General features: G+C 42.2%; 1 protein-coding gene across 4 annotated transcripts in view; it reads right to left on the reverse strand.

The window, feature by feature from the left end:
• SFMBT1 (Scm like with four mbt domains 1) overlaps positions 1-24,741 on the reverse strand; it is a 477,315-nt gene that overhangs the window by 66,566 nt on the left and 386,008 nt on the right. For all 4 annotated transcript variants that reach the window (XM_069206385.1, XM_069206386.1, XM_069206384.1 and 1 more), the window contains one exon: positions 11,361-11,497. In XM_069206385.1, coding sequence (XP_069062486.1) covers positions 11,361-11,497 — 137 coding nt within the window. The remainder of the gene's footprint in view (positions 1-11,360; positions 11,498-24,741) is intronic.

The raw sequence follows: 24,741 nt of genomic DNA on the forward strand, positions 1-24,741 counted from the left end.
TGGCGACATCCTGGTCCCTCCTGGGCCACAGCAGCATCCAAAAACCCTAACCGCGACCCTTGCAGCTAGCAAGGCTTGTTTGCGGTCTTTCTGCACGGAAACACCTCTGCAAGCTTCTTCACGACGTGGGACATCCATCATCCAAAGGGGAAGTTCCTAGTCCTCTTCGTTCTTGCAGAATCCACAGCTTCTACCATCCGGTGGCAGCTTCTTTGCACCCTCAGCTGGCATTTCGTGGGCATCTGCCCACTCACGACTTGAGTGTGACTCTTGGACTTCGCCCCCTTGTTCCACAGGTTCTCTCGTCTGGAAATCCATCGTTGTTGCATTGCTGGTGTTGGTCTTCCTTGCAGAATTCCCCTATCACGACTTCTGTGCTCTCTGGGGAACTTAGGTGCACTTTGCACCCACTTTTCAGGGTCTTGGGGTGGGCTATTTTTCCAACCCTCACTGTTTTCTCACAGTCCCAGCGACCCTCTACAAGGTCACATAGGTTTGGGGTCCATTCCTGATTCGCATTCCACTTTTGGAGTATATGGTTTGTGTTGCCCCTATACCTATGTGCTCTCATTGCAATCTATTGTGACTGTACATTGCTTGCATTGCTTTCTATTGCTATTACTGCATATTTTTGGTATTGTGTATATATATCTTGTGTATATTTGCTATCCTCATACTGAGGGTACTCACTGAGATACTTTTGGCATATTGTCATAAAAATAAAGTACCTTTATTTTTAGTATATCTGTGTATTGTGTTTTCTTATGATATTGTGCATATGACACCAGTGGTATAGTAGGAGCTTTACACGCCTCCTAGTTCAGCCTAAGCTGTTCTGCTAAGCTACCCTTTTCTATCAGCCTAAGCTGCTAGACACCTCTTCTACACTAATAAGGGATAACTGGACCTGGTGCAGAGTGTAAGTACCCCTTGGTACCACTACAAACCAGGCCAGCCTCCTACAGTCGCTGATAATTTTCTTTCGGGTGGAACCATGGCTCTCTGGCAGTGGTGCACCCAAGGCCTTAGATGGTCTTTTGGTAGTGGGCGTAGGGGCAGTTGTACTCACATGCTGAGCTGCAGTGAGTTGTTGGCTATCTTCCTCCGAGTCCTCTTCAGAGTTGGTGTCTCGAATGGAAACTGAAGTCTGGATCTGTTCTTCCTCTACGGTGTCGACGTACTCTCTATTTTTCGACGCCATCTACAGTCTTCTGGTTCTCCAGTCACGCAGCGTTTTTTTCTACCGGAACGATCGACAGGCTTCACAGTCCTCTTCTCGATGGTCGGGAGAGAAACAGAGTTTGCATACCACATGTTGATCTGTATATGGAAATTTTATGTGGCATCGAGGACAGAATCGGAATGGAGTCCGATCCATCATGCTTCGGCCTGGTAGGCCTAAACAGGCCCGAGTCTGGCACGGGCGCCCAAAAGGGTGTTTGTTTTTCGGCGGTACTATTGGCTCGACTATAGATAGAAACGCAATCAAAACAATACCAACGGTCAAATAGAGTTATATAAAGTTTCCAAAGTGAAAATCTCGGAGCAAGAGGAATCACGTCCGAACCTGACAGTGGAAAGAAAACAATCTAAGAAAGGAGGCGATGCACATGCGCACAATATCGGAGAGGAGGAGTCACTCGATCCAGCGACTCGAAAAAAGAATCCTTCGAAGAAAAACAACTTGTAACACTCCAAGCCCAACACTAGATGGCAGAAGCTATGCATACCATGTGTATCTGCAGCTACACACGCCATCGAACATACATATTTTCATGATAAAGTACTACAACGGCTACAGCTTTGCAGGGAGGAGGGAGGGAGCATGTGAATCTACAGCACTACATGCCACGAACAGATGTACACTGGGTAAGTGAAATTTTCTATTCAATGGCATGTGTAGCTGCAGATACACATGCTGTGCATAGACTGAAAAGTAGTTCTCCTCCTAAGTAAGCAGTGGCTAGCCTGTAGGAGTTGAAGTAGTCTGAAATAGTGTTCTAAGCACGGCTTGACCAACATTTGCTTGTTGTCTAGATAACATATCTTACACAGTAGTGTTTAGTAAATGTGTGTGGTGTGGACCATGTGACTGCTTCGCAAATGTCTGCCAATGGTATGTTTCCTAAGAATGCCACTGAAACTCCTTTCTTTTCTAGTGGAGTGTGCTTTAGGAGTGACAAATAGTTGCCTTTTAGCTTTAAGATAGCAAGTCTGAATACACTTTACTATCCATCTTGCTAATCCTTGCTTGGAAATAGGATTGCCTTTATGAGGTTGTTAGAAAGCGACAAAAAGTTGCTTTGATTTTCTAAATTCTTTTGTTCAGCCTACATAATACACTAGAGCTCTTTTCAGATCAAGTGTGAAGAGCTCTTCCAGCACCTGAATCTGGCTGTGGGAAGAAGGCTGGCAATTCCACTGACTGATTAATGTGAAATGGTGAAACCACTTTGGGTAGAAATTTTTGAATTGTCCTAAGTGCTATTTTGTGTTTGTGTACTTGGAAAAAGGGTTCTTGTAAAGTAAATGCTTGTATTTCACTTACTCTTCTTAAGGAAGTAATTGCTACAAGGAAAGCAACCTTCCATAAGAGAAATTGAAGAGCGCAAGAATGCATGGGTTCAAATGGTGGCCCCATAAGTCTTGTGAGTACAATGTTAACGTTCAATGCACGAGCTGGTGGAGCTGTTGGTGGAATAACTCTTCTAAGCAACTTCTATAAAAGCTTTTATGACAGGAATTCTAAACAGAGAGGTATGTTGTCTGTTTTGGACGTAGGCTGATATTGCAGTTAAATGAATTTTAATAGATGAATATGCAAGGTTTGCTTTCTGTAAATGAAGCACATACCATACAATATCTTGTACTGATGCTTTGAGTGTATCAATGTTTTTAGGTTGGCAGTAATATACAAAACGTTTCTTTTTATTTGCGTAGCACTGCCTGGTTGTAGGTTTACATGCTTGTTTCAGAATATCCATACATTCTGATGGAAGCTGTAGATGTCCAAATTCTATGACCTCAGGAGCCAAATCGCCAGGTTGAGTATCATGGGATTGGGATGCCTGATCTGACCTTTGTTTTGAGTCAATAGGTCTGGTCTGTTTGGGAGCTTGTGATTTGGTACTACTGACAGATCCAATAGTGTTGTGTACAGGTGTTGACGTGCCCACGTGAGAGCTATGAGTATCATAGTGAGTGAAGTGTGACACATCTTGTTGACAAGAAACAGAATTAACGGGAGAGGGGGAAAAGAATAAGCAAATATCCCTGACCAATTGATCCACAGGGCATTGCCCTTGGATTGAGCGAGTGGGTATCTGGACGCAAAGTTTTGGCATTTTGCTTTTTCGCTTGTTGCGAAAAGGTCTATGTTTGCTGTTCCCCACATCTGAAAGTAATACTGAATTACTTGTGGGTGAATCTCCTATTCGTGTATTTGTTGCTGTGTCCTGCTTAAGAGGTCCACTAGCTGGTTGTGTATCCAATTCCGCTAGCAGGTGAATGTGATTGTGAATTGCCCATTTCCAAATTGTTTGTGCTAAGATGGACAATTGGGATAAGTGCCCCCCCCCCGTTTTTGCACATAATACATTGTTGTCATGTTGTCTGTCCTCAAAACTATTTTGTGAATGATCTATGGTTGGAGCGCTTTGATGGCACAGAACACTTCCAGCAATTCCAAGTGGCTTATGTGTAAGTCTGATGGACTGAGTCCCATTTTCCCTGTATTGTAAGATTGTTGAGATGGGCTCCCCAACCTGTCATTGATGCATCTGTGGTGATTATGGTCTGTGGCACAGGGTCCTGAAATGGCCGCCCTTTTGATAAGTTGGTGTGATTTCACCATTGCACAGAGTTGTAAGTCTGGAAGTCCAACAACATTAGATCGTGAAGCTGACCCTGTGCCTGAGGCCATTGTTTTGAAAGACACTGTTGCAGGGGTCTCATGTTTAGACATGCATTTGACACTATTGATATGCAGGATGCCATCATTCCCAAGAGTTTCATAATAAACCTTACTGTGTAAGTCTGATTGTATTGCAGTTAAGATATAAGACTGTGAAACGCTTGAATTCTTTGTGGGTTTGGGTAGGCTAATGCTGACTGAGTGTTGAGAATTGATCCCAGATATGGTTGTATCTGCGCTGACTGAAGGTGGGACTTCTGGTAATTGATTGTGAACCCTAGACTGTGTAGGGTATCGATTGTGTATTGTGTGTGATATTGACACGTTTGAATGGTACTGGCTTTTATTAGCCAATCATCCAGATAGGGAAAGATGTATATACTGTCTTCTGAGAAATGGTGCAACCACTGCTAGGCATTTGGTAAATACCCTTAGTGCTGTTGTTACTCCAAAGGGTAGCACTTTGATTGGTAGTGCTTGCCTGCTATTACAAACTTTAAGTATTTGCAGTGTGCTAGATGTATAGGAATACGGAAGTAAGCATCCTTTAGATCTAATGCTGTCATGTAGTCTTGTTTTTGTAACAAGCGAATGACATCCTGTAGAGTGACAGTGTGGACATGATCAGAGAATGTACTGATTGAGAGGACTGAGTTAGAGGATTGGTCTGAGAGTGCCATCTTTTTTTGGTAGGAGGAAGTATGGAGAATATACTCCTGTTCCTTGTTGATTGATGGGTACTACCTCTTATGCACCTTTGAGTAGAAGAGATTCTACCTCTTGTTTTAGCAGAACTATGTGTTACGGAGAAAGACTGTGTGAATGAGTGGAAATGTTTGGTGGAGTGGAGATGAGTTCTAGGCAATAACCATTGTGGATAATAGACAGTACCCATTGATCTAACGTAATTTGTTGCCAATGATGGTGGAAATGTTGCAGATTCCTCCCACAGACGTTGTGTGCTGTGTGGGGATGCAGAGAATGTCACTGCTTTGATGAGGTGAAGGCACCTCTTGTGGCAGTGGATTTGCCCCCTACCTCTGAAATTGTGTCCTCTATACGAACCTCTGAAAGATCTCCTAGAATAATACTGTTGTCCCTGTTTTTGTTAGGACGTAGAAGCCTCTGATGTTTGGGGTTTAAAATCCCGTCTGAATTGGGGCTTACGAAAAGTGCCCCAAAAAGGTGTTGTGTAAAGGGCACCCATGGCCTTTGCTCTATTGGAGTCCTTTTTTAATTTTTCAATGGTGGTATCCACCTCTGGTTCAAATAGTTGTTGTTTGTTGAATGGCATATTAAGGACCGCTTGCTGTATCTCAGAGTTGAATCCTGAGGACCGCAACCAAGCATGCCTTCTGATCGCAACAGTAGTATTTATTTCCCTAGCTGTGGTGTCAGCTGCGTCTACGGTGGACCTAATTTAATTGTTGGCAATAGCTTGTCCTTCTGCCTCTACCTGCAGTGCCCTTTTTTGGTGTTCTGCAGGGAGATATTGTCATACCTGGCTAAAAGAGTTTGGGAGTTGGCAATTCTCCACTGATTTGCAGCTTGAGTTGCCACTCTTTTGCCTGCTGCATCAAATTTGCGGCTTTCTTTATCAGTGGAGGAGCATTCCCTGTGGACTGACTATTTGCCCTTTTCCTAGCTGCACTGACCACAATGGAATCAGGTGGCAACCGTTGTGTTATAAAAATTGGATCTGATGGCGCAGCTTTATATTTTTTATCCACCCTTTGTATTAGTACCCTAGCCTTTGCCGATTCCTTAAAAATGTTATCAGCATGTTTTAGCATGCCTGGTAGCATCGGCAAACATTGGCACTGTTTATGTGTAGAGTATAGGGTTTGAATAGGAAATCATCCTCTATGGATTCAGAGTGCAGCTGCACATTGTGGCATGTGGCTGCTCTAGCAATCACCTGATTATACTTGGAGATGTCCTTGTGGGATACAGATCAGGGTCAGTAGATGGAACTGGGTCAGAATCGTACATCTCCCATGGGTTCATATTATAAGGATTGGCACCCGAATAATTCCCATGTGAGGAGACAGGAGATTGTATAGAAAACTGTGTGGGTGAAGGTGGTGGAGAAGTGGGAAGGAAAGGAGAATGCGGTGGAGAAGGCTGATGTACTGTCCTTGGCTTCTCCTTGTGCTAAAATATTTTTGCAGGTGAAGGCCCAGCTTCGAAACCTTCTTGGAATGACAGTTTCCTCTTGGTTATAGGAGGAGGAGAGGCAATAATCTTCCCTGTATCCTTTTGGATTTGTATTTTCCTCTGTTTATGGTCCATGACCTCAAGAATGGGCCTAATGTCTGTTGACTCCTCTGAAGATGTAACATGTTTATTTCCCACAAATGTATGCTCCGAAAGCTTGGTGATTGACTGCTATAAATGGGCCACAAAGGGTGCTTGGATGCTTCGACTACGAGGTGGTATGTAGACATTTCAGTTCGGCAGTATAAGCTTCCATCTTACAACTCAATGCCAAAATAGACGTGGCAGTCTGTTCAGTCGAATACATTTTGGCCTTTTTCAACGCTGAACCCGAGAGGCCCGGTCGTCAAGATGAAATTTTCGGGTTCAACCATGGCCAGCATGCAATGGTGGACCCAAGGCCTTCTGTGCTGACTTTTTAAAATGTTTTTGGTGATGGGAAGGGGCTGGCGTACTCATGTACTGCGCCGCAGGAATAACATGGCTGTCCCTATCTGAGTCATGGTCGGAATTGCGTCTGCGATGGAAACTGCAGTCTGCGCCTGTTCCTCGCTGAAAATGTGGGGTGTTTGTTCTGTCGACTTCAATGCCATCTCTAGCTGACCCGATATTCAATCCCACAAAGTCTTCTTGGATCGGAAGGATTGGCAAGCCTTGCAGGTTTTCTCCTTGTGATCCGGAGAGAGGCAGATGTTGCACCCCGAGTGTTGGTCGGTGTGGGGAACTTGGCGTGGCACCGAGGGCAGAATTGAAAAGGAGTCCGATCCATGAGCCTGTGACGCAGTAGGCCAGAGAAGAGCATGGGCGCCCAAAAGGGCGTTTAACTGATTCCGACGCTACAATCGGATCAAATGTAGTTCGGAAAACACGTTTGAAAACAATACCGACGTTTAAAGGAAAGATAGAGAAGTTCAGCTAATACAGAACCGAGATCTACCAGGGCGAGAGGGAACATGTTCGAACCCGACGGCAGGAAAGAAAACAATTTAACAAAGGACTTGATGCCCATTTGCACAATCACTGAGAGGAGGAACTCGATCTTGTGACCCGAAAAAGCTTCTTAGAAGAAAAACAACTAGTAACACTCCGAGCACAAAACTAGATGGCGAACTTATGCAAAGCATGTGTATCTGCAGCTAAACATGCCATCAAACAGCTTGAATCTGGGCTGTGTTTGGATATGCCAACCCTCAGTGAGCATTGAGAATTGCTCCCAGTTAAGGCTGTATCTGTGAGGGTTGAAGATGGGTTTTGAGAAAGCTGATTGTAAATCCTAGAGTGTGTAGTAGGTCTACTGTGTACTGAGTATGATTGTGACATTGTTGGATGGTACTGGCTTTGATGAGCCAGTCGTCTGTATGGGAAGACATGAATATGTGGTCTTCTAAAGAATGCAACAACTACTGCTAGACATTTTGTGAATACCCTAGGAGCGGTTGGTACCCCGAATGGTAAGACACTGAACTGATATTGTTTTCCCGCAATAACAAATCTGAGGTATCTCTGATGTGCTGGATGTATGGGAATGTGAAAATAAGCATCTCTGAGATCTAAGGCTGTCATGAAATCGCCTTGCTGTAATAGGGGAATAACATCTTGCAGAGTGACCATATGGACATGCTCTGAGAGGACATATAGATTGAGAGGTTTGAGATCCAGAACTGGTCTTAGTGACCCATCTTTCTTTGCTATAAGGAAGTATAGGGAATATACTCCTAACCCTTGTTGGGACAGGGGAACTGGTTCTGTAGCCCCTTTGAGAAGAAGGGAGTATATGTCTTCTTTCAAAAGAATAAGATGGTCATGTGAAAGTTTGTGAGCATGTGGGGGAATATTTGGTGGAGTGGAGATGAGTTCTAGACAGTAACCATGTTGGATGATTGATAGAACCCATTGATCTGTTGTGGTATTGAACCACTGGGGATAGAAATGTGCTAGTCTTACCCCTACTGGAGAGGTGTGTGCTGGAGAAATCTGTAAGGAGTCACTGGCATGTGGTTGAGGCACAACCTCTAGAGGTGGACGCCTTGCCTCTGCCTTTATTTTTTGCCCCGTCTATTTTGCGTCAGGAGGTACTTGTGATTTAATAAATATAGGATCAGACGGTGCTGCTTTGTACTTTTTGTCAACCCTGGGGGTAATAATTTTGCCCTAACAGATTCTTTAAAGATATCAGTGGCATGTCTAATCATACCTGGCAACATGGGTAGGAACTGGCCGTCTTTGTGAGTGTTGGTCAATGTATCAAACATTAAACCCTCTTCAACAGGGTTAGTGTGCATATGTACGTTATGGTATGCAGCTTCCCGTGCAATAACATGATTATAAGCTTTTGAATCTTCAGGGGGTGATGGCCTTGCAAGATACAAATCAGGGTCATTAGGGAGCCATCGAACTACATCCTGTGGAATTTCACCTAATTCATCTCCGTGAGGGGATGATGACCATTGTGGAGAAAACTGTGGCTCTATGAAAGATGTAGGAGATTGTGGTGGAGTAAGAGGAAGTACAGGAGAGTGAGGTGCAGAAGGCTGAGGATAATGTGGAGCCTTGTCTTTGTCCTTAGAGACTTTTTTAGGAGGAGGAACAGTGTCCAATGTCTCTTGAAAGGTAAGTCTCCTTTTAATTGGAACAGGGGGAGAAGCAATTATTTTCCCTGTTCCCTTTTGTATGTGAATCTGGAGCTGACGAGCGTCCATTAGTGCTAGAATTGGCTCCACTGGTGACGTTACTCCAGATGAATGAGTGGAGTCCTTGGAAGCCATTTTACTTGGTTCAAAGTTTTTGGAATGGAAGCCTTTTGTCGAACTGAAGGTATCGGCTCTGAAACTATTGTTGTAGGGTTCTTTCTCAGAGCCGAAATGCTCAACTCGACCCTGAGATTGCCTTGGCAAATTTCTGTGCCGAGACGGAGGACAAAGCATCTGAATGTAACTTTCAGATCCGTCCCTGGCCCGAAGGCAGTGGTGGAGTGACGACTAGCTTAGATGTTTGTTTTTTTCCAAAGTCATTAGATGGGAAGTTGGGGCTGATGTATTCACATGTTGTGCTGCAGGAACTGGCTGATCCTTGATGTCAGATTCAACGTCTGACTCAGAATCTCGAATAGAAAGGGTTGCCTGATGTCTGATTTCTTCCTGTGCATGATCCTCTCCAAATATGTCGGGAGTGTTGTCCGGTGTCTTTGACATCATCTCCAACGAACACGATCTTTGGTCCTGGAGAGTCTTCTTAGATCGAAAAGACCTACAGGCGTTGCAATTCTCTTTTTTGTGTTCCAGGAACAAGCACAAGTTACACACCACGTGTTGATCGGTGTGCGGAAATTTCTAATGGTATTGAGGGCAGAACCTAAATGGAGTCCGTTACATCAGCCCTGCATATTTCGACAGCACTTGAAGAAAAACGTCCAAGAAGAGTGTTGATGTCCTGAAGGACAGTGAACCAGCCCAACGCAGGAATTTGGACTGAGTACTTTACATTTGGAAAAACAGTTGAAATACTATACTGTTGCTGAAAGAAAGACGGAAGGGAAAGTTAAGGAGAGACCGAGCTGAGAAATACCGGAGCGAGAGGACACACGTCCGAACTCGACGGCGGAGAGAAAACAATTTAACAAAGGACTTGATGCCCATGCGCAGTATCACCAAGAGGAGTCACACAGTCTTGTGACTCCAAAAGATTCTTCGAACAAAAACAACTTGCAGCACGCCGAGCTCAACACTAGATGGCAGACTTATGCAAAGCATGTGATTCTACAGCCACACATGCCATTGAACAATAATGTACTTGTCTTTTTGATGAAAAGTAGTGCAGCAGCAAATTATGGCAGCAATCTCATTATATAAGAGCTCTGATAACAGCTTCTCTGTTTATGCAAAGGGTAATACTATAGTAGGGCTTGAATACTAGTAATGTCCTTATTTTGCCACCTTTCCACAGATCTACATACTAGGCTGGAGGAAGCAATAAGCAACATTTCAAGGATTGGAATGCCTTTGGGTTTGTGCAAACCTACGAACTTGCATGATTTAAGGATTTTTCACCAGCTCTTCTCTAAACTTTGCCCGTCGTGAGAAAGGTTGGAAATGTACTCCTCACAAGGGCAGAAGTGGAAGTTCATCTAGGTTTGGAAAAAAAGTGGTTGGGGGGAAGTGAACTTGTAAACACTCAATAGATTTTCGAATGAGCAAACCTACACATGCATATTTGCTCATGCTAAAATACAGTTTACAAATATTTTCCAGGAATACTATTTCCTGGTCTACTTCTGTGAATTCTTGTGAGTTCATGAAAGCCATATGTCTGCACTAACACAAAGATATATACCATGATGCACTTTTGTGACTTTCTTTAAGAATCGGGCCTCTCTCTATCCACCTTACTGTGAGTGATAACATTCTGCTCTTCCACAGGGAGCATATTGGTATGCACACAAAGTAGTTTTGTTCAGTTCTAGGAACTACTGTGGCAATGTGTGTTTATTGAGACCACACATTGTTTTGCTTTTTGCCAGTGATTGTTACAATGGTGAGCGTGTGGCAGCTCCCACAACAATAATGTTTTACAAAAGCAATGTCATAACAAAAGAGGCATTGATAAAACCAAAAGACTGAGAGCATACTCCCCATTTTGAATCCCCAGTGAATCACCACTGCCCTGGCTACATAGTGCAACAACGATTTTCCATTCCTTAACTTTGATGATTCTCCTCTTTGTACCACAGTGCTTTTCATTCAATAGAGGTCGTTCCAACAGGTGGGCCAACTCACAAGACAACAGTCCCAGAAATTGGCAAACCCAGCATATCTGCTAGCCAATGCAGAGGCAATAACCAGAGACAATAACCAGGTCACCATAGGTACAGCTAAAATGAAGAAATGTTGTTAATCACAAAGATAATCATAGGTAATGTAATGACCTAACCCACACTGCTATATGGACATGGACAAACTCCTGAAAACATCTGTCTCATTTGGAAAGGGAGGGTGCTGAACATCAATTTGGATGGAAAATTGAGACCTGAATCTGGCCAACCACTGGACAGCAAATGCTGCATTAGAAATGGATCACACACAACTAATATCACTTTCAGTCAAAATGTGGGAGAAAAACATTGTCAATGAGCGAGCAGGAAAGTGAAGAAAAAAACACTTTAGGTCTCACCAACAGCTGTGACAAATTTGTACTGCATCTCCCTCAACATGGTATGCTATAATGTGTAACTTACCTCCTTCAGAACAAGCACACAGTTCCCTGGACCCACAGACCTAGGCAGCTCTGCAATTCTTCCCTTGTTTAGATAAGGTCCAGAGAAGCAACGATGATTAAAGTAGATCTTTGGGCAGCAGTACTTTCTATTAATAACTACAGAATAGAAAATAAAATAATTAAAATACTGTAAGGTCTTATTTCCATTTCCTTAAAGATAAACTTTTGAATGAAGATGTTACTTGGATTTCCGGCATTATTTGATAAGTGATGCAAAACATTGATGCAGCTGAAGAAGGCATCTATTTCTACCAGGAACATGTGTCTAATGTACTTAATTTTGTTGTAAGCACTATGCGGGCTTATTTTCACGCTACTTAAATGACTATAACTGTGTGGCAAATGACCCATAATTTTAATTTATCACATTTACATGAAACTTTGTATCTTATCTAACTATGTTGATTCTTCAGTACCCAACAGCACTCGTAAAAGCCAGCAATTGACTCATGAAAACTGGTCAACTAGATGCTTACAGTGAGTTAGCTTAGCGTTAGAATCGTGCAAAATATGATACCAACATGAAACTTTGCACAGGGCTTAGTAATAAGGTAAAAAGGAATGATGATATAGACCCTAGAAATCGTATGGCTACTTTGCTCGTATAACGCCATAAAGAAAATGGCCACCACTATTATTTGTGTTGCAATTATGAATCTAATGTTAGGCATCCATCACATCATTTCATATGTTTTTCTGATCCGGGATGCCAAAAGTGGTAGAAATTCTAAATTTTAGTTGACCGCTGACAAAGTATGAGACATTTTTAATGGATCCAGTAAGTAAATACCTTATGATGTAAATAAAAAAGTATGTTGTACTGCCCTTGTAAACTAACAATTTGTTTTTTGTTGTTGCAGGTTTCTGAAAGTGTGAAGACGTTATCCGCTGTCAGTGAGTAAAAACGTCTACCAAAAGAAGTTGTGAATTTGTATATATTAATGAAGAGTTTATATCTAGTAAACAAAATGTTGGTACTGCGATTGAGTGGGATCTGTGTGTATTGTGTCAGCAAAGTTTACCAGAGGTTTTAGTGTGTCCAGCTAATAGTAAATGTTCTGATAAAGAAATTGGGTACAAAGGTTTGCTTGACAATCTGCTAGCTTTTGACAAAATAAAAGGACTTCCATCAATCATCAAAACAAAATTGTTTAAAAAATCATGATGTAGTTTAACAACTGTTAAATGAAAACTGTGGAAAAATCCAAAAACGCGTAGAAACAAATTTGATAAACACAAAATTGAAAGTTTCTACAAAAAGAAAAAACTAAACTAGTTCAAGATGGTTTTCAAGAGAGTACTTCAAGATGTACACGTAATTTATAGTTGGTGAACTGAAAGAGATGTGTTTCTTTTGTGACGAAGAGTCGGGCAGAGCTTATACATGTGTATACACTTGAATTGAGTAACTGAATTAGAGTTGCTGCAGTTGCATTAAGTGACTCAAAAGTACTCACCAAGTTAAGTGGTGGAAATATGGTTGCAACCGAAGGGAAGTACCACAAAAAATTTAGTTAGATTTTATAACCAGCTTCGGCAAATACAGAACAAAGAAAAAAGTTAACACAAAAAAATGACATTAATCCATAGCATGGTTTTTGGTGAAATTGTAAACTATCTTGAAGATACACTCCAAAATTCTGAAGTATCGCCAGTATCGCTGATCACTTTTCACTAGACTGAATATTGCTTGGTACTAATCTTAATTATTCCCCATCACTTTCAGAGGGAGGATTGCTAAGAAAAGGGACAAAGTCAGGCATCATCCCTTGTTTGGAAAAGCTTAATGGTGCTGTAGATAACATGAATAACATTACAGACACTGCAAGTTGTGTTATTATGGATGGATCAGCAATAATCTATTTCTTAAAATCCAACAAAGTATGCAATTTTCAAGAGTACAGCACCTAGATATTCCAGCCTTATGTAATCAACATATCTAACAAATTGAAACAAGAGGACATATTATTTGACCGTTATATATAGGGGTGTTTATAAAATGAAGAAGGAAATAGGCAAGGTTTTGGTTCACGCTACTGTATAAAAGGTTCAACAAAGATATAAAAAAAACTGGCCAACCTTTCTACAAAATGAAGATAACTAAAATGATTTGTTCCAATCTGTGGCTTCTAACTTTTTGAGTCTTGAGATACCAGAGGATTTAAATTGTAGTAATGATGAAGGATGATAACGTGGTGAATATTCCTGAAAATCTCAATGTATCTGAACTCAGACCATGTTATAAGAAGAAGCTACCAGAATAATATTACATGCAAAACATGTTGTGAAAGTGGCCAGAAGTCTATAACTATATGTACTGTTGATTGCGATGTAGCAGTTATTTCTCTTTATGCATTTAAATGCAGCTTAAACCGTTAAACATTTTTCGACTGAATTTAGTATTTGGAAAAATCAAAAGCTACTGCCTATCCATGAATATGCTAATAACCTTGGCATAAGTGTATTTTATTTTTCCCATGCATTTACAGGTTGCGACACTAACTGCATTTGCAGGTCATGGCAAGAAAAAAGGGTGGGAAACATGGCAACATTTTCAGGTTATAGCAGAAACATTTCTCGAGCTTTCTCATTGCCTACCAGATATTTCAAATAACAGTTTGTCAGCAATTCTGTTACTGAATGTCGAAGAAGGATGGTGACCAAACTTAATCGCTGTCTAGAAAATGTGCCACCATGCGAGGCTGCTGTTTTACAGCACAGCAACAGAATTAAGTGGGTTATGTCTGGTCTCAGTGGTGGAAGGTGTATCCTGATATGTGGATGAGGAAGGGAAGATGTTGGATATGAACCTCTGCAGTCACTTTTGCCTGATGCCTCAGAATACTGCAAGGAACTTGTTACGTGTGGATGCAAAACATTGTGTACCCATGCTTGTAAATGTAAACAATTGTTTCTTCCATGTACTAGTCTTTGTGATGGGGAATGCAATCAGAAGGACATGTTTTAGATGACTGACCAAACTGTAACCTTTAAAAAAAAACAGCTGAGTAAAATATTAATAAAAATATCATTTGTATCTTCATTCTTTTTCAATAAACAAATGTTTTAATGTTTAAATGTTACAAAATCAGTTTTTATATAATAACAACAAAATATAGCACAAATATGCCAGGTGTACGGGTCCCAAGTGACTCTATAATAGTAACAACATAAACTAGTCATTTTTTGATGAACCATGGTTTTTGTTTGAAATTTCTATCTTTAGCCGTTCAAAGGTTAAGAGGAGTGAGCAAGTTATGTGGAACACCCTGTATATCTACATACTTATCATAGTGCACTATGAGTCAATTAAACTGCAACATTTTTGAAATCCTTGGCCAAAAAATCATTACAATTATGTGCTGGAAGACGATTATTACATTTATGATCATTTATGGACCATTGCGTGGTCATTTTGTATTATGACATCACACGCCTAAAATGTGGGTCAGATTTTTGGGGTCTATATCGAAAATCAATGTTCATATGACTACCAAACACTGCGCCAAGTGCCACACTAGGATCACATTTTGCACTGTTCTGGTGGTTTTTGACTCTAAGCTACCTCGCCATTATGTCTTTGGACCCAGGGGTGTGGAATTCCTATAGCCCACCAACCATGACATATTGTTTGGGGTCAAGGACAACAAGTTTTCATGTTTATTTTGTTCTTGGGACAAGTAGGCCCAAAGCCCCTGCGGCACAACCCGTTTGGCTGCCAGTTTACAGAGAAGAGAATCGTCTGCATTTGAGGTAATATTTGTGCCCACGTGTTAATACTGTTTGAACTTGTATTTATGGTTCATAAATGCAAAGCCTTTATTATTAGGGTGAGCTCACATTGCACTACTGACAGTGGTCCCAGTAAACAAATGTGTACACACAAGTTTAAAAAGCTTTATAATGATGCTACGTATGATGTTTGCAGAAGCTTGTAAGCAACATTGCTGTTTCTTTGCTTCCAAAATAAAGTGCTCAGATTAAAAACAAATTGCTAAGTTACTGTGAAACTTTCGGTACCATTTATTTGAAGCGTCATTTATTAAATATGCAGAAGCATGCTAGTACTTCCCAAAAATATTCCGAATGGAAAAATCACTGTAACCAGATTCAACAAGATTATGGGAAACATGAAAATAAAAAAGCAATGGCACAGCCAACCGATCCAACACTGGTGGTCAGTCTTTTGGTTTTGCCAGTGCGTGTTTTGACATTGCTTTTGTAAAACAATATTATTGTGGGAACTGCCAGGCACTCACCATTGTAAAAAACACTGGCAAAAAACAAAAAAGGTTTTTGGTCTCAAAAAGCACACATTGCCACAGTAGTTCCTAAAACTGAACAACACTACTTTGTGTGCGTGACAATATGCTCACTGTGGAAGAGCAGAATGCTTTTGTTCACAGTAAAGCCAGTCAATAGATGGATAGAGAGTGGCCCAATTTTTAAAGGAAGTCACAAAAGTGAACCATGGTATCTATCTTTGTGTTAGTGCATACTTAAGGCTTTTGTGAACTCAAAAGAATTCACAGAAGTAGACCAGGAAGTAGTACTCCTGGAAAATATTTGTAAACTGTATTTTAGCATGAGCAAATATGCATGTGTAGGTTTGCTTATTCAAAAATCTATTGAGCGTTTACAAGTTCACTTCCCCCCAACCACTTTTTTTGCCAAACCAGGATGAACTTCCACTTCTGCCCTTGTGAGGAGTACATTTCCAACCTTTCTCAGTATGGGCAAAGTTTGGAGACGAGCTGGTGAAATAGCCTTAAATCATGCAAGCTCATAGGTTTGCACAGACTCAAAGGCATTCCAATCCTGGAAATATTGCTTATTGCTTTCTCCAGTCCTAGTACGTAGACCATGGTATATGTCTTTGCATTAGTGCAGAATTACGACTTTCATGAACTTACAAGAATTTAGACAAGTAGACCAGGATAAAGTACTCCTGGAAAATATTTGTAAAATATATTTTAGCAAGAGCAAATATGCATGTTTAGATTTGCTTATTTGAAAATCTATTGCATGTTTTCAAGTTCACTTTCCCTTTAACTACTTTTTTCACTTCCACTTCTGCCCTTGTGAGCAGTAAATTTCCAACCTTCCTCAGAATTGGAGACTTTTAGAGAAGAGATGGTGAATAATCCTTAAACCATGCAAGTTAGTGGGTTTGCACAGACTCAAAGGCATTCCAACCCTGGAACTACTGCTTACTGCTTCCTCCAGCCCCAGTATTGAGATTTGTGGAAAGGTGGCAAAATAGGAAAATTATTAGTATTCAAGCCCTACTATAGTATTAGCCCTGGCATAATCAGAGAGGCTATTATCAGAGCTCTTATATAATGAGATTGTTGCCAGAATTTGTTGACGCACTACATGGCATCAAAAGGACAAGTAGATTTATGAAGCAACCTTTCCCATGGACAAGCAGATATTTTATTAAATTCCACACCCCTGATTGGACCATAAGCTGTCTGTTTACAACTAAAGCTTTCAGCCATCTCGCTAAACACAGCAGTTCCTCAATTTTGGACAACTTTTTTGTCACACAGCTATCTTTGCTAATTTATTCACTCCCCTAGTATTAAGTGCCTGCACACCATAAGCAATCCCTATGGTGGGATGATACATGTGGATGTAGCCTCACTGCTTCTCCAGCTAGCTCAACTTCACAAAAAACAAACATTTGCAGATAAGTCACTACCATGGGAGTCTATATTTTTATTCCAATACTTTGGCATTTGACCATTCCTACATTTTCAGATCTCGGAGTTATCACTTTAAACTAATTTAATAAAAATCAGAACATTGAGTGAGCATCTTTTTTTAAGACTATTCTCAAATGCTCCACAGGCGACATCTCCACAGCAGGACTAACCAAATCAGCGTACATCTCAAGCATCTGCCATAAGCTATGAAATGTTGTTTTTTCTACTTTACTGCACAATGTTTCCACCACACACAAAAAACAAAAATAAATTGTGTATTTACTTGGTCACGATTATAACCATTAATCTAAAAAAACTACCTTTGGTAGTAGATTATAACAGGGATCTCATGTGCATCTACATACCAATACTTAATGGGCGAATAATTATAAAAAGGTACTTCGCAGGCTCTGCCAAAGACACGGTTCCTCAGCCCAATTTAGACACACAGGAATCACAGAGATTTCAATGGAGAGGCCCCAGCTGGCTTCCCTGTGAAAACCCTTCACCTTGTGGCCTGTCCACTACTGGGCCACTAGGCCACAGTGTTGGTCATCCCACTCTACAAACAGTGGGGTGACAGTCAATATATCCTGCCTAGGATTGCCATGTGTGGATGGAAAAAAAAACAATGACCAAATGTGCAGAGCGAAAACAATGCACATCACGGCCACTGTGTTTTTAAAAAACACAAAATCGTTCTGTACTAAGTGGAACCAAAATAAAATTTTGGCCTTCAGAGCATACACCACACTAATGGTGGCTCTGAAGACAGTGAGATCCATGACAGGCAGGCAGGGATCCCACAAAAAGGCGGTTGGTGTTCCACCTGTGGAGTAGAGGCTATACCCTCAGATGATGAAAACACACTCACCCCCATTTTGAATTACCTTTTATGTTATGAAAAATGAAAGCAGGATATGCTGCCGATAGTGACAAAATTAGAGAAACAGCAGAAATGAAATTTGCACAAAACAATCATTTTAGCGTAGTATTTAAATTCATATTTAAGGCATTACTAGGTCAGTATGGGACAGCAGTTGCACAAAAGGATATATGAAACCATATATTAGACTACAGATCCAAAAGAATTATGCTTGTTAGTAACTTTTAAACCATGTGGTCCTACAGTATTCCTTTATCAGTTAAGGATATGTGGCAAGAGGATGCTGTCGATGTATTACAAGAACACCAAAACGCTTAGCGACAGCTCAGGTCAGGCTCTGAATGTTGAGGAATTACATTTAAGTCTTGAACGACAAGCAGGTCCATAATGGCAGCCAGCAGCAGGCAGTAGATCACTGTGCTACCTGACATATTCCAAGCCTGCCAGCTAATTAGAAGCATTCCTAACATTCTGATTACAACAACTCAATTAGAAGGAGTTATACAAATGGTTCCTATAGGTGTAGATTTCTCACAAACAGACACTTCAAGGAGCAAAGAATCGGGGGAAATGTCTCCCTAGTCGCACCAGATCAGCACAATGCGAACAGAACAAGTCTGCTCATTCTTTTGAAATTCTGCATGGCCACTGCTAAATATTCAGAAGCAAAGAGTTGGTGATGCTTGGTCTCTTTTAGGATTAGCAGAGGTCAAATATTTCTTGTAGGGAAGGGTTTAAGATTTAATGAATCACTACAAAGAGAGGCTATCATTCTAATGCAAATATAATTTTCTACTGTAAAACATATGTCAAAATGATGAAAATAATACCAGATTAATCTGTCTACGTTAGAGGTAGCTAAAGCACTTTAAATGGTATGAAAAGAATATTGCTTTTCACATGGACCACTGGTTGCGAAGGTGCAATCAACAAGCCTTAGAACTAGTTGAGTTGTCAGTATTAGGGGATACACCTAGAACTACCAAAGAAAGGAGATAACAAATCACCTTATAGCCAAGCCTTTACAGTCTACTTTAGTCGCTGACTTGCATATTTTGTGACACTGCAGCATTTATTCGACCTATAGTTCTTACTTTCTAGGTATAACCTTAGGCAGAGACATAAATATAGAGAAGGTATTTGAGCAAATACGAAGAGAGTATAAAACACCCATATTCCCAAATTGGACAATGTACAGACATGATGTCTGCAAGAGAAGAAAGACAATTGAAAACTTACAAGTAGTTCACTCATTGGCCCTTAAAGCTCAATAAGAACTGCATCCTTTCTTCGTGTACATGAATTTTACTTCTCAAGTTCCTTTTAACGATATGGACCCCACCTAGGCGAGTTGTCTAACATGGATCAAGAGCCATAATATACCAGGGCATAGCATTTTCATATTTATTAAATAAAAATAACTTGTGTTTTGAAGGTGAAGCAGATTAACAAAGATAAAAGCAATCAAAACCATGGTCCCAATTAATATCATTGAAATATATCTTCTGTTTCAACAGATAATGGGCTAGATGTACATAATACAGTGAGACTCATTTGATAATGCACAAAAGCTGCTTTTGATGACCTCCATTCAGCCACGCCATCACAAGGCTGTGCAAACCACTACGGCCTATTAACAAAAGGGGACGAGCCAATCGCACCCAAAGGCATGCCGAAATGTCCAAAAGCCACAAATGTAGGAGTGGCTACATCGTGAGCAGGTTATTTTATTTTTTGCATGCATCCCTTCCAGTAAATATTTAAAACAACTCTTATGTTCCCTTCAGCAATGGCTGGAGAAAATTGCATGGTGGTTCCTTACTAAAAAAACGTTAACGTTGCTGAAACGGTTTAGATTAAAAGAAGGTTGTTTTAAAAAGAGGAGGTTCTTTAGTCTATAACATACATGGCTGCACCCTAGCAATGGCTACATTACATAAAATAGTGATGACTGAGAAGCCTTGATCAAAATTTCATGCCAATCTAAGTATTTTTTATACAAAAGGATATTTGCACATTGAACAGACAAGGTAGGATATGGCATTTGCAGTTTTTAACAAAGCTAACTGAACAAAACTCCAGGATTTGTTGAATTGCCAACATATCTGCATGACAACCAGACAAGCCAGCGATTTATAAAGAACATATTAAAGATATCTCAAATCAAAAAAGAGTAGGCATGTTAAACTAACCTAATCTTCCTCTCATACACAAAGCTTTTCCTAGGTTAATGTATATATAATACAGCCATTTTGAACTCAAAGGTTTTCAGTCATACATCATCAAAATCACAGTAGAGAACACGTTGTACACATGTTGGAACAAAGAAGTACCTGTTTTTGTTTGATGTATCTTAAAGCAGACTCATGGAGTAATTATGCAACAAATCATGGCTTACAATATGGGATAAACAGGAGTGCAACAGAACCATTAAACATAGGAGATCTGCTTCAGGTTAGCCTCATGTGTCAGAACACAGTCAGCAAGTCCTTATCCTGGATGACAAAGACCATTTGCTACCAAGACCAATAAGACCTTTACTTTGACATGGAACCACCAACCAAATGCATCAACACTACCATTGTGGAATGTCTGCAGAGCACACAAGCCAGCAGGGTGTATAGCTAGCACCTGTAGGAAGTTGGCTCTGTATGCACTATTTCAAAGTAAGGAATAGTATGCACAGAGTCCAAGGGTTCCCCTTAGAGGTAAGATAGTGGCAAAAAGAGATAATACTAATGCTCTATTTTGTGGTAGTGTGGTCGAGCAGTAGGCTTATCAAAGGAGTAGTGTTAAGCATTTGTTGTACATACACACAGGCAATAAATGAGGAACACACACTCAGAGACAAATCCAGCCAATAGGTTTTGTTATAGAAAAATATCTTTTCTTAGTTTATTTTAAGAACCACAGGTTCAAATTCTACATGTAATATCTCATTTGAAAGGTATTGCAGGTAAGTACTTTAGGAACTTTGAATCATTACATTAGCATGTATACTTTTTACATAAAACACAATAAGCTGTTTTAAAAGTGGACACAGTGCAATTTTCACAGTTCCTGGGGGAGGTAAAGTATTGTTAGGTTTCACAGGTAAGTAAGACACTTACAGGTTTCAGTTTTTGGTCCAAGGTAGCCCACAGTTGGGGGTTCAGAGCAACCCCAAAGTTACCACACCAGCAGCTCAGGGCCGGTCAGGTGCAGAGGTCAAAGAGGTGCCCAAAACACATAGGCTTCAATGGAGAGAAGGGGGGTGCCCCGGTTCCGGTCTGCCAGCAGGTAAGTACCCGCGTCTTCGGAGGGCAGACCAGGGGGGTTTTGTAGGGCACCGGGGGGGACACAAGTCAGCACAAAAAGTACACCCTCAGCAGCGCGGGGGCGGCCGGGTGCAGTGTGCAAACACGCGTCGGGTTTTCAATGATGTTCAATGAGAGACCAAGGGATCTCTTCAGCGGTGCAGGCAGGCAAGGGGGGGGGCTCCTCGGGGTAGCCACCACCTGGGCAAGGAAGAGGGCCTCCTGGGGGTCACTCCTGCACAGGAGTTCCGTTCCTTTAGGTGCTGGGGGCTGCGGGTGCAGGGTCTTTTCCAGCCGTCGGGAAATGGAGTTCAGGCAGTCGCGGTCAGGGGGAGCCTCGGGATTCCCTCTGCAGGCGTTGCTGTGGGGGCTCAGGGGGGGACAACTTTGGTTACTCACGGTCTCGGAGTCGCCGGAGGGTCCTTCCTGAGGTGTTGGTTCTCCACCGGTCAAGTCGGGGTCGCCGGGTGCAGTGTTGCAAGTCTCACGCTTCTTGCGGGGAGTTGCAGGGGTCTTTAAATCTGCTCCTTGAAACAAAGTTGCAGTTCTTTTGGAGCAGTGCCGCTGTCCTCGGGAGTTTCTTGTCTTTCTTGAAGTAGGGCAGTCCTCAGAGGATTCAGAGGTCGCTGGTCCCTTGGAAAGCGTCGCTGGAGCAGGTTTCTTTGGAAGGCAGGAGACAGGCCGGTAAGTCTGGGGCCAAAGCAGTTGGTGTCTTCTGTTCTTCCTCTGCAGGGGTTTTTCAGCTCAGCAGTCTTCTTCTTGTAGTTTCAGGAATCTAAATTCTTAGGTTCAGGGAAGCCCTTAAATACTAAATTTAAGGGCGTGTTAGCACACACAAGCTGGTAAGCAGTGTGTCTGTGCTGAGTGAGGGGTCCCCAGGGTGGCATAAGATATGCTGCAGCCCTTAGAGACCTTCCCTGGCATCAGGGCCCTTGGTACCAGGGGTACCAGTTACAAGGGACTTACCTGGGTGCCAGGGTGTGCCAATTGTGGAATCAAAAGTACAAGTTAGGGAAAGAACACTGGTGCTGGGGCCTGGTTAGCAGGCCTCAGCACACTTTCAATTCAAAACATAGCATCAGCAAAGGCAAAAAGTCAGGGAGTAACCATGCCAAGGAGGCATTTCCTTACACAACCCCCCCCCAAACGAAAGAGGATGAGACTAACCTTTCCCAAGAGAGTCTTCATTTTCTAAGTGGAAGAACCTGGAAAGGCCATCTGCATTGGCATGGGCAGTCCCAGGTCTGTGTTCCACTATAAAGTCCATTCCCTGTAGGGAGATGGACCACCTCAACAGTTTTGGATTTTCACCTTTCATTTGCATCAGCCATCTGAGAGGTCTGTGGTCAGTCTGAACTAGGAAGTGAGTACCAAAGAGGTATGGTCTCAGCTTCTTCAGGGACCAAACCACAGCAAAGGCCTCCCTCTCAATGGCACTCCAACGCTGCTCCCTGGGGAGTAACCTCCTGCTAATGAAAGCAACAGGCTGGTCAAGGCCATCATCATTTGTTTGGGACAAAACTGCCCCTATCCCATGTTCAGAGGCATCTGTCTGCACAATGAACTGCTTGGAGTAATCTGGAGCTTTTAGAACTGGTGCTGTGCACATTGCTTGTTTCAGGGTGTCAAAGGCCTGTTGGCATTCTACAGTCCAGTTTACTTTCTTGGGCATTTTCTTGGAGGTGAGTTCTGTGAGGGCTGTCACAATGGATCCATATCCCTTCACAAACCTCCTATAGTACCCAGTCAAGCCAAGGAATGCCCTGACTTGAGTCTGGGTTTTTGGAGCTGCCCAGTCCAGAATAGTCTGGATCTTAGGCTGGAGTGGCTGAACTTGGCCTCCACCTACAAGGTGTCCCAAGTAAACCACAGTTCCCTGCCCTATCTGGCATTTGGATGCCTTGATAGAGAGGCCTGCAGATTGCAGGGCCTTCAAAACCTTCTTCAGGTGGACCAGGTGATCCTGCCAGTTGGAGCTAAAGATAGCAATATCGTCAAGATAAGCTGCACTGAAGGACTCCAAGCCAGCAAGGACTTGATTCACCAACCTTTGGAAGGTGGCAGGGGCATTCTTTAAACCAAAGGGCATAACAGTGAACTGATAATGCCCATCAGGTGTGGAGAATGCTGTCTTTTCTTTTGCTCCAGGGGCCATTTTGATTTGCCAGTACCCTGCTGTTAAGTCAAAGGTACTTAAGAATTTGGCAGCCCCTAATTTATCAATCAGCTCATCAGCTCTAGGAATGGGATGGGCATCTGTCTTGGTGACAGAGTTAAGTCCTCTGTAGTCCACAAAAAACCTCATCTCTCTCTTTCCATCTTTGGTGTGAGGTTTGGGGACTAAGACCACTGGGCTAGCCCAGGGGCTGTCAGAGTACTCAATTACTCCCAATTCCAGCATCTTGTGGACTTCCACCTTGATGCTTTCCTTAACTTGATCAGACTGTCTGAATATTTTGTTTTTGACAGGCATGCTGTCTCCTGTGTCCACATCATGGGTACACAGGTGTGTCTGACCAGGGGTTAGGGAAAAGAGCTCAGCAAACTGTTGCAGGACCTTCCTACGGTCAGCTTGCTGTTGGCCAGAGAGGGTGTCTGAATAGATCACTCCATCTACTGAGCCATCATTAGGGTTTGATGACAGAAGATCAGGGAGAGGCTCACTCTCAGCTTCCTGATCCTCATCTGTTACCATTAACAGATTTACATCAGCCCTGTCATGGAAGAGCTTAAGGCGGTTCACGTGGATCACCCTCTTGGGGCTCCTGCTTGTGCCCAGGTCTACCAGATAGGTGACCTGACTCTTCCTCCTCTAGCACTGGGTAAGGGCCACTCCATTTGTCCTGAAGTGCCATGGGAGCCACAGGCTCCAAAACCCAGACTTTCTGCCCTGGTTGAAAGTCAACCAGTGCAGCCTTTTGGTCATACCAAAACCTCTGGAGCTGTTGGCTGGCCTCAAGGTTTTTACTTGCCTTTTCCATGTACTCTGCCATCCTTGAGCGAAGGCCAAGTACATAGTCCACTATGTCTTGTTTAGGCTCATGAAGAGGTCTCTCCCAGCCTTCTTTAACAAGAGCAAGTGGTCCCCTTACAGGGTGGCCAAACAGAAGTTCAAAGGGTGAGAACCCTACTCCCTTCTGAGGCACCTCTCTGTAAGCGAAAAGCAGACATGGCAAGAGGACATCCCATCTCCTTTTGAGTTTTTCTGGGAGCCCCATGATCATGCCTTTTAATGTCTTGTTGAATCTCTCAACCAGGCCATTAGTTTGTGGATGATATGGTGTAGTGAATTTATAAGTCACTCCACACTCATTCCACATGTGTTTCAGGTACGCTGACATGAAGTTGGTACCTCTGTCAGACACCACCTCCTTAGGGAAGCCCACTCTGGTAAAGATACCAATGAGGGCCTTGGCTACTGCAGGGGCAGTAGTCGACCTAAGGGGAATA

Source organism: Pleurodeles waltl, chromosome 9 (genome assembly GCF_031143425.1).
Source record: "Pleurodeles waltl isolate 20211129_DDA chromosome 9, aPleWal1.hap1.20221129, whole genome shotgun sequence".
NCBI lineage: Eukaryota > Metazoa > Chordata > Amphibia > Caudata > Salamandridae > Pleurodeles > Pleurodeles waltl.